Below are 19885 nucleotides of genomic sequence, written 5' to 3' on the forward strand. Positions count from 1 at the left end.
TGTTAAAATTTTATCCAGAGAAGAATTTGAATGGGGGAGACTTTAAAGTCTCCTTCTGGGGCAAGTTTTATCTATCCCCACTTACTCTTCTCTGTCTGCCTTAGAGAATTTGAAAAAAATCTCCATCTGAACTGCTAAATGTTTGTTCCATTTTCCAGCTTGCAAAAATGATGAGATTCAGAAATCTTGCCGCTACCTAGATATTGGTAAAATTCCTACACCAATCAACTTTTTTGCAAAAACCAATGAGATCATCTGCTCTGTTCATTGTATCCAAACTGATTTTAACTTATCCTTTTAAAGTGCCTGCTCTTTCCTGGTTCATGTTTCAATTTGTTGTTTGCTTCATGGCCCTCCTGACACCCTATAAACTCCTCACAACACTGTCATCATTAAATGTATTCACCTTCTTTGTTGCTCAAGGTTTTATTTATCTTGCAGCCCTAGAGACACTAGCTGGGATAAATTAGTGTTAACAGCTCTAAATGTACACATAATCTCTGGCATTATTTTACTGTATGGAGTTCTAGAAAGGACCTTGTCAAGCACTCATGGTCTGGAAATCATCATCAGCCAGAACACTTTTAAAAAAAAGATTTATTGTTAATAAATGAAGGTCAGAAAATTGATTTTGATTTTGAAAAAATGCCAAAGATTTGAAGAAAAGAAGCAGAAAAGGTTTGCAAGAGCTTTTGCTTTTATACCTCCTCCATTTTCAAGCTAAAAGCATTTCACTGCTTAAAAATCAGCCGCATGCCAACCAGCAAGCATCCCTGCTGTGTGGCTATGGCAGAGGCAATCACTCTGCTAAACAACTAATTCCCACAACACTGTCAAACCAGCTAGTAGGGCTGTATTACTATTATCTTATCTTTCCTATTACCTATTTCCTTATCTTCTTATGACTATAACTTTGTTGCTTGTATCTTATGATTTATATTGATTGTTTTTATTTAGTATCCTAGTATGATTTATGTCGATTGCTTATTTAGTATCCTATGACTATCACTGAGTGTTGTGTCTTATGATTTATGATCTGTATTTTATGATTATGATCATGATTTATCACTTATTGCTTGTTTGTAAACTGAGAGCTTATACACCTGTTGAAGGAAAAGTCTTCATCATGATTCATCCAAGCCGGGGATAAACAACATGGCGACTGCTTTAGAAAGAAGGTTGCAGTTTATTGAAGAAGAGAGCCAGACAAGAAGAAGGGTCTGGAAGAAAGAGGGTGAGCACATGTAGGGAGTGAGTTTTTATACCCTCTGGAGACTTTTGTTTGGAGTTGTTTCCTGTTCCTGTGGCTTTGTATTTGCTGTGTCACATATTCTGACCAGAGTCTGGGTGTGCCTTTCTAGTTTTCTTGATGGTGGTGGGTTAATCCTATTATGTCCCAAGGGTTATATCCTGCTTCCCTGGGGCTGTGGCTGATGACTCTTAGATTTTTGGTGTTGATCTTTCTTCCTAATCCCAGTTTCCTGATTCCAGACTTTCTGACAAAATTATCTGCATTTCTGTAGACTTGGTTTCTGCTTGGGACAAAGAGACTTTGGGGCAAGGTTGGTTTCTGCTTTTAAAATCCTTTAGGGAAATATATTCTGCCCTTTTAATATTTTCTTCTGGGGGGGGGGTTGACTTCCCACACACCAAAGACAAATTTGTGTCCAATCACACTTGTGTGTCCAATCATGGTCAATAAGAAATTCTATTTTATTCTATTCTATTTTCTAAATAAATCCTATTATTTTTTCTTAGAATCTCAAGCCTAAGAAAATGTGTTCGTGAAATAGTAAACTTTGATATGCTACCCCTCCATTATGCTCAAGGTGGCAAACAAAAGAAGAAACAATGTAGAAATAAATGACTGGATAGAGATTAGAACTGAATCGATGAAATCAATTACAACAAATTAAATCACAATTAAAATGATTTCACTGGGTCTTAGGGCATTTCTTCAACCCAGAGTTCTCACTGGAGATATTTGTGACCAGGCTCAACCTACCCTATTTTGGGCTCATAATGTGAGAAGGCTCTGCTGGGAAAGGTGAAAGAAGAAGAGGACAACCAGCAGCAAAGTGGATGGACTTGGTTACAGTGGAAATGTATGCACAATTGAAAGACCTGAAGCATCAGGTTAGGAGCAGAGCATTACAGAGAAAATCTACATGGTTAAGAGTCATCACCAGCTTGATATCATTTAATCAGTTGGGCATATCTGCTTTTCAGTTGACCATTTCAACTTTACAATCTCTCCAAAGTAGTCTGAAGTGACTGAAGCCAATGAACTTGACTCCTGCCAGTGAAACTCAGAACACTGAGAACATAATGAAATTAAACTGTTTTCTCCCAATTGACCAATAACAATTTTTAACAAAAATAAACATTTTGAATATTCTTTTGACTGAAGATCTGTGTGCCCACAGTTAAAAAAATGACAATAAAGTTTATCTTATCTTATCCCTGCATTCATAACACAATACATGTGCCAGTATTTTGGTCAGTTGCAAAATCATCATCATTATCATATCATCATCATTATCAACTCAGCAGCCGCAGCATTATCATCACCATCATCTGAACAATTCTAGTGGGGGAAAATTGCTTGTCTATCAAGTTACCATGTCTCCTTTTCATATCCCATTCCAACTTCTACAGATGCATTTTTCCCAGTGCCCCTAATCATAGGTGCAGTGGCAGTTTAAGTGGAACAGGAGAGATGCTAATTTCTAATACTGCTTAGATGGCAGGACTGAAATTTGCTATTTTTACCACTTTCACATCACTGCTTTTTCTATTCCATTTCAAGAGGACTCAAAAGCCATTCAATACCCCCATCACCTCTATCCACTATACCAAAAAAGAAAGACCAATACACAAACATACAATGGACACAGCTTGGTCATTTGAAAGCCTCTTTGTTCCCTGGTGAAAAGGAGAATAGCCAGAATTCTTGCCAATTTCACCCCTGCTAAATTAAACCAGCATCTGCTTTAGACTTCTAAAGCAACTGAAGCATGGGAAGAGGGGTGAGGAAACCATCTTCATTGCTGCACAAGGAAAGGCATCCTTTTCATTATTTGGGTTAGTCATCAGCTAAAATTGTAATACATTAAGTCCATAGCTGCTTTGGCACCAAATTCTCATGCTGAAATGCCTTTAGTTCAAAAATACTGAGATGTAGATACAGTACAGCCTCTCCCTTAGACAGCCAGATGGCTCCAACCAGAAGGCGATACAAAATTGGCTTTTCTCACAGACTGAAGGATTGGGTTGTGAATGAAGATAATGTGCCTCAGCTTTTGTATTTTTCACTTTGTATGCATTATGTTTGTTTGTATCTGTTTTTGTTGTTTTTATCGTTTTGTATGGAAGCCTCCAAGAGTCATTTGCTTAAGATCAGTGGCCATATAAATTCCCTAATTAAACAAATAAGTAAAATAAGAATACAATCATGAAAAAAAGAAAACACTAAAGTAATTTCGTAGGAATGAGTTAGTCTGGTGTAGTTTCCATTTGACTTGTTTAATTTCTTTTTCTTCCGTTCAGACTTGTCTGATTGTTGAAAATGACCTGTAAAAGTCTCTGCAGTTTTGTTGGCAAGGTTTTTCACTGCCTCCTTCCTAGAACTGAGAGAAAGTGAGCAGTGACTAGTGCAAGATCACCCGGCTGGCTTTTGCCTAAAGCAGGACTAGAACTCACAGTCTCCCACTTCACCTGAAGCCTGATGCCCAGTTCACCTTCTAGCCTGATGCCATAATGACTCTCTGTTATTTAATTAATACACCTTTCATTTGGTGTAAATTAAATTACATTTAGGTATTTTTTTTCTGGACCTGCCTTACTGGTTTCCTGACTAACTATTCCTAGGGCCACTTGAGACCCTCATCTTGAAAAATGTTACACTAATACACGGGTGTCAAACTCACCACGTCACGGCACGTGTCACGACGTATCGCAAATCTTTTTGCATTGCCAGCAATGGGGTGGGTGCAGCTTCGGTATGATGAAACTAGCCTGGGGGGGCAGCATTTTGACACCCCTGCACTAATATAATAAACCTAACATCAGCCTCTCAAAGTGAGGGTTCATTTAATTGCCATTACCATTAACTGCTTACATTAAAATATTCTGATGAGCTTTGGCAGATTTTTCCTAACACTTTGTTTTTTTAAAAAAAACTGTTATCCCTTTGTGTGCTGAGTGTTATTTTAGGATTTCGGTGCTAATAAAACACCTTCTCCAATCATGCTGAAGAACTCAAGAAGGAAAAGGTATCTGTTTCTAATTGTTTTCTTATTGTTGGTTTTCAAGATCACATCTTTCCTGCTGATGTCTGCTCAAAAATGCCTTCTGAGGGAAAATAATATTTCTACTGTGAGATGGTGATCAGACTGCATGGCAAGATGTTTATCGGAAGAAAAAAATGTTTTGATCTGTGACTTTCTTTGTAGGTGGGGACTTGCCTATGTTAACCTGGATATGATTCGGCATGATGGATTATTTTGCATGGCTTTATCGTGCATTATAATTAGGGACATTTTACTAATAGCCAGTATTTTTCTGCTTTCAGTTAAGATAGAGGAGTCAATGTTATGTCTTCAGTTTTTTTTAAAAAAGCAATCCACATTTAACACAATGTAAGGGATTCCTAATTTATAAAAGTTGTTGTTAATTTGGTCTCTTCTGCCAACCTAGCAGTTCGAAAGCACATAAAAATGTAAGTAGAAAAATAGGGACCACTACGGTGGGAAGGTAACAGCGTTCCGTGCGCCTTTGGCGTCTAGTCATGCCAGCCACATGACCACGGAGACGTCCTCGGACAAGCGCTGGCTCTTCGGCTTTGAAACGGAGATGAGCACCGGCCCCTAGAGTCGGAAACGACTAGCACGCATGTGCGGGGGAACCTTTACCTTTACCTTTTAATTTGGTCTCATCTCAGGTCACAGCAAAGGCTGCCCTGACAATGGTGATGAATTTGTATGTGTCTTCAAAAGAAGACATGGGAGCTTTTTTTAAAAAGAAAAGAAAAGAAATACAAATTTCAATAAAAATACAAAGATATTAAAATGGTACTATGAATGAAAAGGAAAAAAAGAAAGTGTCCAATCTAAATTTTGTTATTTGCCTGTGCTATGAACAGGACTTGCAAAATTTTCCCTTTGCTAATGTCTAGTACAAATTATTTAAAAAGAAAGAAATAGGAGAAAAGAATCTGAAGATCCTTAATGTTAATCCAGTTATTTAGAATGAAGATTGGATAAGAGGTGGAATTCTCGAAATAGTACAGAACTAAAATAATACAATATTAATACAATAATAGTGGCTAATAAATTCAAATAAATGTGTTAGACCTTGTTGATGGGATTTTTATGAGGAGTCCAACCATTGTTGACTTTGTAGGAGATGATCAAGCTGTGCCTGAAGGAGGCATCAAGCATGTCATCAGTTTGGACCCCTTTCATGTCCATAAGAGATCTAAGTCCAGCCTTCCTTGAATTCCATTGACCCTTATCTATTGCCAATTTGTCTTGGCCATTAGTAGTTCAGATAATAATAATAATAATAATAATAATAATAATAATAATAATAATAATAATAATAATAATAATAATAATAATAATAATAATAATAATAATAATAAGAAGAAGAAGAAGAAGAAGAAGAAGAAGAAGAAGAAGAAGAAGAAGAAGAAGAAGAAGAAGTAGTTGGAAGGGACCTTGGAGGTCATCTAGTCCAACCCCTTGCTCAGGCAGGAAACCCTATACCATTTCAGACAAATGGCTGTCCAGTCTCTTCTTAAAAACTTCCAGTGTTGGAGCATTCACCACTTCTGGAGGCAGGTTGTTCCACTGCTTAATTATTCTGTCAGGAAGTTTCTCCTTAGTTCTAGGTTGCTTCTCTCCTTGACTAGTTTCCATCCATTGCTTCTTGTCCTGCTTTCAGGTGCTTTGGAGAATAGCTTGACTCCCTCCTCTTTGTGGCAGCCCCTGAGATATTGGAACACTGCTATTGTTAAGTCCGGAATGACGAGCGGAGACAGCGATGTCACACAAGGAATGTTTATTGGAACTCGCAGCCCCAAAACCACTCGGTCCCTGATGCGAATCTCGAGATTGTCATATTTACAGCGCAAGGCCGCTTCTCGGACTGCCGCCACAAATTGTTGTATTGATTCGCCCGGCCGCTGGTTCCTCTTCTCAAATATCCTCCGCCAGAACAGTTCTGACCGTTTAGGGGTGAAGTGGACCCTCAGTTTCGCCAACAGGTCCGCGTACGATACGCTGGAGACCGGCAGGGGTTGGCACAGGCCGACGGCCACCCGGTAAACCGGCGTGCCGCTGATAGTTAGTAGCGCTGCCGCCTTCTTCCTGTCCTCCGTGATCCCGTTGACCAGCATGTACCCCTCAACTTGTCCGACATATTCTTCCCAGTCTTCAGGGTAGTTAGGGTCAAACTCCTTCAGGGATCCGACTTGCGCCATTCTGTTGTTTTAATTTGCTTGCTGCTCGGTTGACTGTGGTTCAAATTTCCCGCTTTTCGCTCTGTCGGCTTTCCGCGGTTCTCTCGCTGTTCTGCCGTCAATCCCACCTTCGTCGCCACTGTTAAGTCCGGAATGACGAGCGGAGACAGCGATGTCACACAAGGAACGTTTATTGGAACTCACATGGGTCAACTGGCTAGCAGCCGCTGAACCCTGCCTTATATACTAACTCCATTCAAACATAACCAATCCCCGGCTTAGAATCTCCCGCCGGGAAGTAGCAGCCAATGATTGCACTCAGGTTTCCCGCCGAAGGGAAACCACTCCCATAACTATGTACACAACACCCCTTCCCCCCTGGATGAAATTACTATTTGACATAGTCCTTCAGGTAGCTTGGGGGTTTATGTTGCCTGACTGGATATCTGCTGGCCATACTAACTGCTGGGGTTCCTTCGGTTCCACCGGTGACTACCTCCTCTGACCCTGTTGTGTGTGTGGACGGCCCAGGTGGTGTTTCCTTATTGGGCTGTTGTTGTGATTGCTGTTGTTGGGGTACATTGGGTTGACTGGATGCCCCTGGTGTGCTGTCAGGGGGCGCTATTTCTATCCTTGCGTTACAATTCTGGGGGTTTGCGTTACAATTCTGGGGGTTTGCTTCAATTGCCCTGAAATGTATTCTCCTCCCTTTCCCCCCTGGTGCTTGGTTACCCTTGGCTGGGGAAGGTGTAGAGTTCATTGTAGAGTTGTCCCTCTCTTTGTTGGCTTGTACACCTTCAGGGGCCCTTTTCCTTAACTGATCGATGTGTCTCCTAATCAGCTGATTCCCTTCCCCCTCAATTAAATAAGATAAGGGACCGGTTTTCTCTATCACGACCCCTTGTGCCCATTTGTCCCCCTGTCCGTAATTTCTAGCCCACACCATGTCCCCAATGTTCAGAGACCTGGTTGGGGTAACCGGGTCGTGTTCAGCAGGTAGTCTGTCAGGGTGTAGTCTGTCCAATTTCGTTATCAATCGCCTGCCCCACCTCATTTCAGCAGGACTCTTCCCTGTGGCCGCACACGGTGTGGTGTGTTGGGCCAGCAGGAACTGAGCCAGTCTCTGATGCCAGTCACCGTGGATTATTCGTCTGAGGGCGTCCTTGGTTGTTCTGACGTTCCGTTCTGCCAAGCCATTAGAGGAAGGGTGGAAGGGTGCTGAAGTCACGTGTCTAATCCAGTTGGCCTTGAGGAAGTCCTGAAATTCATTAGATGTGAATTGTGGCCCATTGTCAGAGACAATTACGTCAGGTAACCCATGAGTGGCAAAGAGTCCCCTTAAGACCTGTATGGTTTTTGCTGATGTCATGGACTTAACGGGCACGACCTCCAACCACCGGGAGTAGCTATCCACTACTACAAGGAATGTGAGGCCCTGGAAAGGGCCGGCGAAGTCAATATGGATCCTAGACCACGGGTTCCTGGCCTCTTCCCACTTGTGTACCGTTGTGTGTGCTTGCTCCGGTCTAGAACGCTGACACTGGTAGCACCCTGCAACTTTATCCTCTATGGCTGTGTCTAACCCTGGCCACCATACGTGACTTCTAGCTAGGGCCTTCATACGCACAATTCCAGGGTGCCCATCATGTAATTCCCCAATTACTGTGTTTCTATGCCTCTCTGGTATGACAACCCTGTTGCCCCACAATAGACATCCAACATGTGATGATAGTTCGTCCTTCCTTCTAACATATGGTGTGAACTTGGGGTCAGGGCTTTTGCTAGGCCACCCACCTTGTACCCATGCTGCTATTCTGCTGAGTATGGGGTCCTTCCTGGTGGCAGCTGCAATGTCCCTGGCAGTTAGGGGACACTCAGAGAGTTCTTGTAGGGACATGATTTGTCCCACAGGTGCGGGGTCTGTACCTGTATCCTTTAGGGGTAACCTGCTGAGGGCGTCAGTGTGCCCCATCTCCTTGCCCGGCCTGTGTTTGATTGAAAATGTGTAAGCGGAAAGGAAAATTGACCATCTTAGCATCCTGGGAGACATTATTTGTGGAGTCTGTCTATCGGTAGTAAATAGCCCTAGCAGGGGTTTGTGGTCAGTGTAAATAGTAAAGTCCCTACCATACAGATAATCATGGAACTTTTTTACGCCTGCCACTATGGCCAATGCTTCCCTGTCAATCTGTGCATAATTCCGTTCCGCCTTTGTTAAGGTCCTGGAATAGTATGCTATAGGCCTCTGTTGCCCTTGCTCATCCATGTGGCTAATAACTGCTCCCACTCCATAAGGGGAAGCATCACAAGCTAAGAATATGGGTTTGTTCTCTATAAAGTGAGTAACTGTAGAATTGCTAGACAGGATGTCCTTTAAAGTTTGGAAGCTGGTCCTGTGTTTTTGTTGCCACTGCCAGGGGGTCTTCCTATCTAAAAGTCTATGGAGGGGTTCAGCAATAGCTGCTTTGTGAGGCAGGAATGTGTGATAAAAATTAATTAAGCCAAGGAAAGCTTGTAGTTCCACCTTATTCTGGGGTTCTGGAGCTAACTTTATGGCCCTAATTTTTCCTTCTGTAGGGTGGATGCCTGATGCATCAATTCTAAACCCCAAGAATTCTGTTGATTTTACCCCTATGCAACACTTATCCTTTTTTAATTTCAATCCTGCCTCCCTGAATTTCCCCAGTACCTGTTCTAGCCTTTCAGCTAGGATGTCCTCAGTTTTTCCAGCGATGAGGACATCGTCAAAGTAAGGGCATACACCTGGAATGCCCTTCAAGGTTCTCTCCATCACCTCCTGAAAGATGCCTGGAGCTGCAGCTATCCCGAACTGAAGTCTGTGAACGCGGAACGCCCCCTTGTGGGTAACTATTGTTTGAGCCTCGGCGGCTTCCTTAGACACGGTAAGTTGCAAATACGCCTGCGCCAAGTCGAGCTTGGCGAAAATGGCGCCGTCCTGGATCGTCGCGAGGACCTGCTTCACCGTCGGGACCGGGTAAGCATGTTTTTTCATTGCGAGGTTCAGGGTAGCTTTATAGTCGGCACAGATCCTCACATCCCCGTTCGGTTTCAGGGGTGTGACGATCGGTGTCTCCCACAGGCCCCCTTCTACCGGTTCTAATACGCCCTGGCCTACTAGCTTATCTAGTTCGGCCTCGATTTTTTGTTTGAGGGTGAAAGGCACCCTCCGGGCCTTAAGCCTGATGGGCCTAACCTTGGGGTCTAAGTTAAAATTAATGGGGGGTCCCTTGTACCTCCCTAATGACCCGTCGAATACGTCTGCGAAATTATCGCAGACGGATTTTAGGGTTTTATTCTGAATGGTGTTAATTCCCCCCACCCAAATGCCTAGGGCCGAGAACCAATTAAGGCCCTCGGTGACTAAAATAGTTAATACTCCACTGAACCCCTTATATTTAACGTTGATGGTAGCCTCTCCCACTAGTTCTATGGGTGATTTCTGGAAGTCGGCTAATTGTAATTTGGTGGGTTTAAGGGGAATTTCCTGGCCGCTTCTGGTTTCGATGTATTTAAGGGTGTCCCTAGAAATTATAGATACTGAGGCCCCGGAGTCCACTTCCATTTTGCAAGGGACACTTTGCAATTGAACTTCGATTCTTAATTTAGGCCTCAAAATGTGGTTGACTCTAGGGGTGTATTTTCGTCTAGGGATTCCCACGTGGTTGACCCCCACCCCAGTCCCCGGGTTGGAAGTGCGTGCCTTGGGCCTAGGGGTCTCTCCCCCACTCCGTTCGGGGGTTACCTCACCTGAGGCCCAAGCGTCGAGCTCGTGGAGGCGGTTGTTGCGTGGTCGGCTTCTGCAGATGGCCTGGATGTGGCCCGTTTTTCCGTACCCTCGGCATTTGGCGTTTCGGAATCGGCAAGTCGATCGTTGGTGATTTCCGCCGCAGCTTCCGCACCGGGTCTCTGGGTCTCGAGGTCTGGCGGGGTTGTCCCTCTGGGGTCGTTGCGGCGCTGGTGGTGGTTGCCTTCTGTTCTGATCTGGGCCTTCGGCTCGTAGTGGTCTCGGCGCCATCTTCCCGAACCTTCTGGCTACTTCGGCAATCTCGGCTTCCCACTGGTAGTCCACCTCCCCACCGTCCACATGGCTCTCCAGGTTAATTTCGGCTGAGGCTGCCATGCTGTTGTAGGGGGGGGTCGCGTCGGCCTGTAGACTCGTACGTGAGTAGCTCGTCTAAGACTTCTTGGAGGTTGCCGGTGGGCTTAGAGATGATTCGGTTTTGCAAGTGTTCGTCTCGCAGCCCCAAAACCACTCGGTCCCTGATGCGAATCTCGAGATTGTCATATTTACAGCGCAAGGCCGCTTCTCGGACTGCCGCCACAAATTGTTGTATTGATTCGCCCGGCCGCTGGTTCCTCTTCTCAAATATCCTCCGCCAGAACAGTTCTGACCGTTTAGGGGTGAAGTGGACCCTCAGTTTCGCCAACAGGTCCGCGTACGATACGCTGGAGACCGGCAGGGGTTGGCACAGGCCGACGGCCACCCGGTAAACCGGCGTGCCGCTGATAGTTAGTAGCCCTGCCGCCTTCTTCCTGTCCTCTGTGATCCCGTTGACCAGCATGTACCCCTCAACTTGTCCGACATATTCTTCCCAGTCTTCAGGGTAGTTAGGGTCAAACTCCTTCAGGGATCCGACTTGCGCCATTCTGTTGTTTTAATTTGCTTGCTGCTCGGTTGACTGTGGTTCAAATTTCCTGCTTTTCGCTCTGTCGGCTTTCCGCGGTCCTCTCGCTGTTCTGCCGTCAATCCCACCTTCGTCGCCACTGTTAAGTCCGGAATGACGAGCGGAGACAGCGATGTCACACAAGGAACGTTTATTGGAACTCACATGGGTCAACTGGCTAGCAGCCGCTGAACCCTGCCTTATATACTAACTCCATTCAAACATAACCAATCCCCGGCTTAGAATCTCCCGCCGGGAAGTAGCAGCCAATGATTGCACTCAGGTTTCCCGCCGAAGGGAAACCACTCCCATAACTATGTACACAACAGCTATCATGTCACCCCTCACCCTTCTCTTTGTTAAACTACACATACCCAATTCCAGCAACCGTTCCCTATATGTTTTAGCCTCCAGTCCCCCAATCATCTTTGTTGCTCTTCTCTGTACTCTTTATAGAGCAGGGGTGTCAAACTGCCGGCCCGTGGGCCAGAGCATCACGGAGAAACCACGCCCATCCCATTGCCGGCAATGGGAAAAGGTTCCGATACGTCGTGCGATGTCACGTGACATCGTGAGTTTGACAAGTCTGTTCTAGAGTCTCGACATCTTTTTTACATCATGGTGACCAAAGAGAGTTAGCATGGAATGAACTTGTACTCATTTGAACAGCCTTGGTTCCTGATTGCTTGTGCCTGACACTTTTTGCTTTTAATTCTCCTGTGTCTATCAGTCTTTCTTTTCTTTCCAGAAAACATAAAATGGGAGGAAGGTATTAGCATTTCATTTCATTTATTTATTATTTTATTTTATATTTTATTTTATCATTATATTTTTCCAGGAGCTCTACTGTAGAAACTCAAGGAACAGAACAGAGTTTAAAACTCCTTTCTTTTAGGCTCCGCTATTGTTAAGCTGAATGAATATATTGGCTTCTGATGTTCCTCTCCAGAATCTCTCACTAGTTTGGGGAAAGTTGATATTTGGGAACAAGCATCTGTGGGTAGGGAAGGCAGAATGCACCTGTTTATTCCTTCCCCTTCAGAATGTTGTAATCAAGAGTATATAAGAATCAATGTTAGTCTTCTGTATTTATTACCTTTCTATTGAACCCCTGATGTATCAAAGAAATGACTTTCAGGAGCACCATGTCCCAAGATGTATCCTTATTATCACACATAATAAGTTTCTTGTAGACTGTAATCAACAGAATCAGCTAAATATACCCAGTTCTGCCTGCTGATAAGTATATATCCCCTGCTATGATCAGGCATAATATCTGAGGCCAGGAAGAGATAGGAAATTTCTGGAATTGCCCAGATTTTAGAACTTGAAACCATCAGGAAGGGCTTTAATAGGTTTTCCATTTTAAAATTGGAATATTTATAGGTACTGCTTCTGGGGTGGGAGGGGAATGGATTTGGAAATGAAAATAAAAACAAATAAATTGTGTTGCAAACTGCCCTGCCACTTTGCATACTTGTATACAATGAACAACCCAAATATGAAAAGGCACACCATGTGTCCTGATGTATGGTGCATAATGTTTTATTATCATCGTGGTTGAGAACTGATACCTATACTGACCACTTTCTGCAGGAAAACAAGTTGCAAACTCACTAAAAATCCCAAATAAATCATGATTTTATTCTTTATCCCTTAGATGGTGTGCATTAGTCAGATGAGATCACTAGCTAGAGAATAATAGTTTTCCAGATGTACAAGAAACATGTTGGCTCAACACACACACACACACACACACACACACACACACACACACACACACAAACACAAACAGAGAGAGAGGGAGAGAGAGAGAGAGAGCATTACAGTATATCCATTGGAGTTTTTTGCAAATAATAAAATATGTGTTTGGAGATATCTGTTTATTTTAATAATAGTTCAGTAATACTTGCTCCTTCAATTTGGGAATAATTGTCATGATTAATTTACTGCTGTACATTTATTGGAGTCTACTAAAAAGAACAGATGAAAGATGGTCTAATAAGAAATATGCTTGAAACAAATGAATTCCACAAAATGTATTGTATTTGGATAAAGCATCTGATTAGATCATGATTTATTTTACTGGTTTATAGAACATGCATACCAAGTATTGTCATGGTTCTGTAAGCCCAACATCCCACAAATGTTGAATTGTGACCTCCTCCTCATTGGCTTGGATAGAGTTGGAATATTAAGGAAACTTGGAGAACTGTGTGGGGAAATCAGTAATATATCACCATAATAAGGAAGAGAAAGCTGGACAGAACACACAAAGTATTATCAGGCATAGTTGACCAATGGTCCTGGCTAATAAATTAATGCTTGGCAAAAGTCTTGTAAACATGAAATTAATATCTTTATTTCACATTTTATAACTTTTATCTACAATAGTTTATTTATTTATATAAAAAATTTGTAGAGTAAAGCTATCCAGCTGATATGGCATCTGGAGTTCTGACATGAAGTTCTGGGATTTTTGCCCATTGTATTATTTTATTCTTTTAATTGTGGCATTCAAACTCAAAAATTATTCTTCCCCATTAAAATAATACTAGCTATGGTTAAATGCTATCACATGGCTTCAGGCAGCCCACAAAATCTCTTATATTGTGAAATCCTTTAAGTCTGATGGTAATATCGCTGTCACATATTGATAAGAAAAGAGATCCATTATACAAAGCATATATTTTTAATTCATTTTTTTATATAATAGTGCAAAGTATTCTGATTTTTTTAGCTAATATGTAATAAGTGAAAGATACAGTTAGGTACAGACTAATGGATAAATTATAAAACTTTAACAGTGGAAATAATATTCTCAGTTTTTATATAAAAATACTTCATGAAATCACTGACTAACTGGCTGGGTGATTTCTTGCAAAACAGAACAAGAGTGTCAAATGAAATTTATATGCAATTCCTCATGTGCAAATCAGTATCTTATTGTTTCAGTTGCCCTGTCAATTCTGAAAGAATATATCATAAAATACCAAAAGTAATCTCAGGATTCCAACTACTTTCATAAATTTTACTGCCAAGGACATTTTGTCTGGATACAACCAAAAGATAAAAAACAGCATTAAGCAGAAAGTCAACATTTATTACAGGCAGTGAAAAACCATGTTAATATTTAAATGCTGATGATAAGATCTGTGGCAGGAAAGAATTCCACAAGGGAAATTGGTATGGATTCTAGCAGGACTTTTGCAAGATTATGGCACAAATCAAATAGCTACTGTAAATAACTATAATTCTGTGCACTGAGTTAGATTAGTCTTCCCCATACTAAAGCATGAGAATTCTGAGAGTTGATTTTGTTTGGCGCCATGGGAAAAGATGAATTGGCATGATGTGTATTACTGTAGTCATGACAAGTAAGCAATCCATGGCTTACCAAACATGTTGACCAAATAGAGTTTTGAATTGGGAAGGATTTAGTACACCTGTCTCCTGATACCTCCCCCACCAAAGATTGCTGGGTAACTATGCACAAGAAGAAGAACTGTCAGCTTGGTCATAGAATAATCAACACAATGACTATTGGAACTCTATTGCTACAGGGTACAACAGAATCTTGGAAGTCTGTCAGACTATCCCTCTGTCCCCTATTATACCAAACAGAATCAAGAAAGTTATTTTGAGTTTTTCCCCAGACGCTTTCTCTTTTTCCAAGACCAAGTTGTCATTTAATGGTTCTTACCTTTCTTCCTCACTGTTCCACTGTTCTACAGTATATGTAGCAAATCATTATGCCTCATTACGCCTAAAAAGACTGTGGTTTATTTTAAGTTTCTGTTTGTTCTGACCAAAAGAGAAAACTGTGCTGCATTTCCACAACACAGCATCTTAAAATAACACTACTGCGGATGATTTTTAAGTGCTTTTTAGAGACAGTAGTAGCAAGCAATATATCATCTAAGTGCAGAACCATTGGTTAAAGGGAGGAGAATAATGTGTTTTGGATGGAGGGGTGTCAGCTGACCTAATCAGCTAGCCCGTAAGCATTTAAATTTAGCATTAAACAAGAGATTAAAACTATGCTGTGTGTATGTCAAAAAGCATTTATTGTCCCATTTCATAAACCTCCAAAAAAGATGAGCTAGAGGGAAAGAGTGCGTGAAAAAAACCAACGTTCTCGGTAATAGATCTCTTTGCCAAGGTTTGAATACAGGAGACTTTCCTAAATACTGATTGACAGTAGTGACCCTACCACCAGCCTGATTAATGCAGAAGGGCTAGCAATATTATGAAACTTTTTGAGTATTCTGATGAAAGGCTCATGGTACTAAGCAGACACTGAACGTGTCTGCCATAGGAGAGTACCTAGTGAAACAAACAAGTTTTGCATAACATTAACATATATTGTAAATAAGATAATAGGTAAAATATTAAGACTAACTTGTTTCCCAGTATCCGTTCTTCACATTGAAATGCATATGTATATTAGGACATTCATTTTGCTTTAATAGTGTGATTAGAATGTGTCTACTAATATTGATTGAGCAGCATTCATACACTATATCAGGGGTGGCGAACCTATGGCACATGTGACACAGGCGGCACGCAGAGCTGTCCCTGTGGGCACTTGCGTCAAAACCCAAGAGGGAGGTGGGGCCAGGCTGCCCCGCCCCCTCTCCACGTGCTCCTGTGCTCTTGCTCTCTTTTTCGCTGCACTGAGAGTCAGGGAGCAGCTGCAAGAGCTGGGCGGATCCGGGCTGGATGGTGGAAGCAGCTGCAGCACAAGTCCAGGTAAGCCTCTGGAGGGATTTCGCGTGCCCCCCCCGGGCCGATCATTTTACGATGCTCCAGCAGCCTGATTGGAGGCCTGCAAATTGGTTCTGCTGCCCAAATCTAGGGCTGCAGAGTGATTTCGCTCCCACACCCACAGCCGATTTTGCAGGCGTCCGACGCCTGGACCAGGTCACTGGAGCATTGCCTACTTGGTGGCCATGCCCCCGGCACCCAGCGATGCAGTTTGGGCACTCAGTCTCAAAAAGGTTCGCCACCACTGCACTATATGAATGAAAAATGGACCATTTTATCTTTATCTCTCTTATCTGCAGTAAAGAGTGAGTGGTAAATTTTAAGATATATTTTTTCTTTGTTCTTTTGGTAACAGATCTCACCTATCTCCATCAAGGTCATCTTCTCTACTCTCCACATCAGTCAAGCCAACAGCCTATAAACATTCATTTTTGTATACGAGACTTTATTACTAGAGAGGAAATTCTGGCAGTCACCTTCAACAGGTGTCCCATGGTTGCCTTTCTCTTAGATAACAAAGCCGACTTCATCTGGGTAAACTCTTAGCTTGGGGAAGTAGTGAAACCAAAGATTGGTGAAATAGAGGCCAACATATTCTGTTTAATCTCAACTGAAGATTTCTTGAAGAATAATGTGGATGCCATTAGCTGCTATAAGCAGAAGAGCAATGTGAAATGTACAACTTCCCCAAAAGATGAGAATGAAGACAGCTGGCAACACATCACCTTAAGAAGTAAAATTACTACAAAGCAGGTCCTCTTCCTGTGCCATTGCAATTGATTCCAACCTCCAGTCTCTATTTTTACAAAACTGCAAAAGTCTCCCCAACCTCTATCCCCACTCCAGCCCTTGAAGTTACAAAAGTTTTTATTGTTCATTTGAATGCGTTTAGGTTTCCAGGTCCTGATGAAATAAGCACTGGAATAATGAAGGAATTGGCATCATTACATCAGCCTGTCCCATCCAATCAGGCAAGGAAAGTACACTACAGACCCCTTCAGTTAAAGAACTCCAACTGGTGGAGTCCAGGAAGAGAGCCTTTTCTGCTATTAGCTCCACCTTGTGGAATATTATCCCCCAGAATTGAGGCATGCCCCCACTTTGTTGGATTTCCATAAAGCAGGGCTTTTCAACCACTGTTACGGGTACCACCTGTGGTACATTGGCACCTGGCAGGTGGTATGCGACCATCCTAGAAAAGTGGTAACGGGGGAGGGGAATGAGCTGAACCAGTGGCAGCACCGCACAAACCTGAGCGAGAGATAGCTGGAGCTGCAGGGCTGTCAGGGCTCAGCAAAAGAGCCAGAATCAGCTCCAGGCTCCAGCTATAGCTTGGCGCTGATCCTGTCACTTCTGCTGAGCCCAGAAGAAGTGCCGATCAGCTGGAATGTTGCAGCATCTCCAGGTACTTGTGATTTACATTCAGATGCTTGGCAACTGATTCATATTTATGACGGTCACAGTGTCCCAGGGTCATGTGAAGCCACCACCCAGCAGACGGGGGGAATAAAAACCAAACATCCCCCACCCCACCCCACCCCCACTGCCAATCCTCAACAGAAATGCTCACAACAATGAAAACCTCGGACAGGAGGAAGAGCACTGCCAGGCAGACAGGCAGGCGTCTTGCTCAGCTGTGCCTTTTGGGGGGGGCACTTTTTTCAGTGCTACTGTAACTTCAAACAGTCACTAAGTGAACTGTTGTAAGTCGAGGACTACCTGTATTTCATCACTTTTTTCCTTTTTTTGTCATCAGATTTTTGACACCTTGCTAGGTGACTGGTGGTACTCGGATGTTGCCATATCCTAAAAGTGGTACAATGGGTGAAAAGGTTGAAAAGCCCTGCCATAAAGGACTCAAAACATGGCTCTGTGGCCTTGCGGGGGGGGCCTCAGAGGAGCATGCAGTCATGAAACTGGTGCCTTGAGAGCCCTACCTTCACCTTTTAACTAATTTTTACAGTACACGTAAACCATTAATTTAGTGGCCATCTGAAGTTACAACAGCACTGAAAAAATGACCTACGACTATTTTTCACACTTACAGCCATTGCAACATCCCCATGAACACATGATCAAAATTCAGATGCAATATGTGTGATGGTTGCAGTGGGGTCATGTGATCACCCTTTGCGACCTTCTCACAAGCAGAGTCAATGGGGAAGCCAGATTTACTTAAAAACCATGCTACTAACTTAACAACTGCAGTGATTCACTTAACAACTGTGGCAAGAAAGGTCATAAAATAGGGCAATACTCACTTAACAACTGTCTTGCTTAGCAACAAAAGTTTTGGGTTCAATTGTGATCGTAAGTCAAGGACTACCCATATTTAACCATTCTTGCCGCCTTCCAAATTTTTATTTTTTATTTCTGAAGGAGCGTGGTAGTTCAAAAATGTGAAAAACAAACCAACAAATAAATAAGTTGTCAGGATCTCTGGCAATTATTTTCAAGAAATCCTACAGAACCAGGGAAGTGCTATTGTTTTGGAAAAAGAATAAATGTGATTACCCTCGTCAAGAAAGTGGGAAAAGGGGGTGGTGGTGAAGAGAAGGTTCATGAATTTAATATGAAAACCAGAAAGACAATTAAAGAAGGCCAGTTGTATATTTTTGAAGACAATGCCATGATTGCTATTAGTTGTCATTATTTTGTCAAAAATAGGCAATGTGGGGGGAAAATTCTCATCTCCGTTGACAAGGTAACTAATGAACAAGGATAATTTTGTGTTTATAATCTGACTTGATTTCAGTAAACCTTTTGATAAGATCTGTTTTACATATTCCCTACAGGGTATTAAACGTATTTGGAATGCGCTATGATAAGGTGGGTCCATAAGTGGCTGGCTAAACACTTTCAGAGAGTCAGCATAATGTCTCCACATCAAACTGAAGGGCAGAACCAATGTGGTCCTGTAGGGATTTCTCTTAGGGTCAGTATTAGTCCATATTTTGATTAATGATGTGGAAAAGTGAATTGAGCTACTTATTACATCTATAGATGTCACAAAATTGGGAAGTCTGGCAAACACCTCAGAAAACACAACAAAATTACAATCTAATCTTAACAGATTGGGCTGAGAAAAGCAAGATGTTCTTGAAGAGGGAAAATGTGAGATACTGCATTTAGGCAGAGGGAGATATATGGCATGCAAGATGTGAGATTCATGGATTAAAGCTCTACACTGGAAAAGGAATTGGGTGTGGCCACTGACCACAAGCTGAACAGGAGACAACAGCTAGAAAGGCTAAAAGTTCTAGGCTATATCACAAAAAGCATTTTGATGATGATGATAACTTTATTGTCACTTTGAATGTACACCAATCGGCATACATCAAAATGAAATTTCGTTGCATACAGTTCTCAAAGGGTCACCACCTCCGATATATACTCCTTGTTCGGGGCCTGCTCAAATTTCACATTGTCCATTTTAGTCTCAAGGGAGTGAACGATGGCAAACAGGACAGATGGAAATGGGGCTCCATGTGGATTAGCCCTCAAATTCGCTTGTATTCTGACAACCTCGCCTTCTTTCCTTTTTCTGATCCTGACTCTTCCACCTTTTCCTTAAAGAGGCCTTGCTTCTTTTCGCCCCTGGAGCACGCTGCTGCCACCGCCACCAACTCCTCCAAAAGCCTCTCTCTCTTCCTCTGGGCCTGCCGACAGCCTCATCCAGTTCCTTCGCTCCATAAGCTCCAGGTCCTCTCCTCCTCTGCCTCCTCTGGAAACAGCCCTTTTCTCAGATACTTGTGAAGTCCTTATTCTCTTCTACTCTGAATTGGTCATATCATACCTGGAAAACTATGTACAGTTTGGGACATTCTAGTAGGATATTAATAAATTAGGAGGGTAAATGTATTTCTTAAAAAGTCTACATTCTTTTAAAACTCCTAGATATATTTTACAAAATAAGATAAGATGTACATGTAGGATTTTATTTGTTTATTATTTATTTATAACATTTATG

General features: G+C 42.4%; 1 protein-coding gene across 1 annotated transcript in view; it reads left to right on the forward strand.

Moving 5' to 3' along the window:
* RNF17 (ring finger protein 17) overlaps positions 1-19885 on the forward strand; it is a gene marked incomplete at its 5' end in the record, with an annotated part of 180213 nt that overhangs the window by 75651 nt on the left and 84677 nt on the right. The window contains one exon of the mRNA XM_081327716.1: positions 18711-18744. Within this exon, the coding sequence (XP_081183842.1) occupies positions 18711-18744 (34 nt within the window). The remainder of the gene's footprint in view (positions 1-18710; positions 18745-19885) is intronic.

This window comes from Vipera berus (assembly GCF_964194415.1).
Source record: "Vipera berus genome assembly, chromosome: 4".
NCBI lineage: Eukaryota > Metazoa > Chordata > Lepidosauria > Squamata > Viperidae > Vipera > Vipera berus.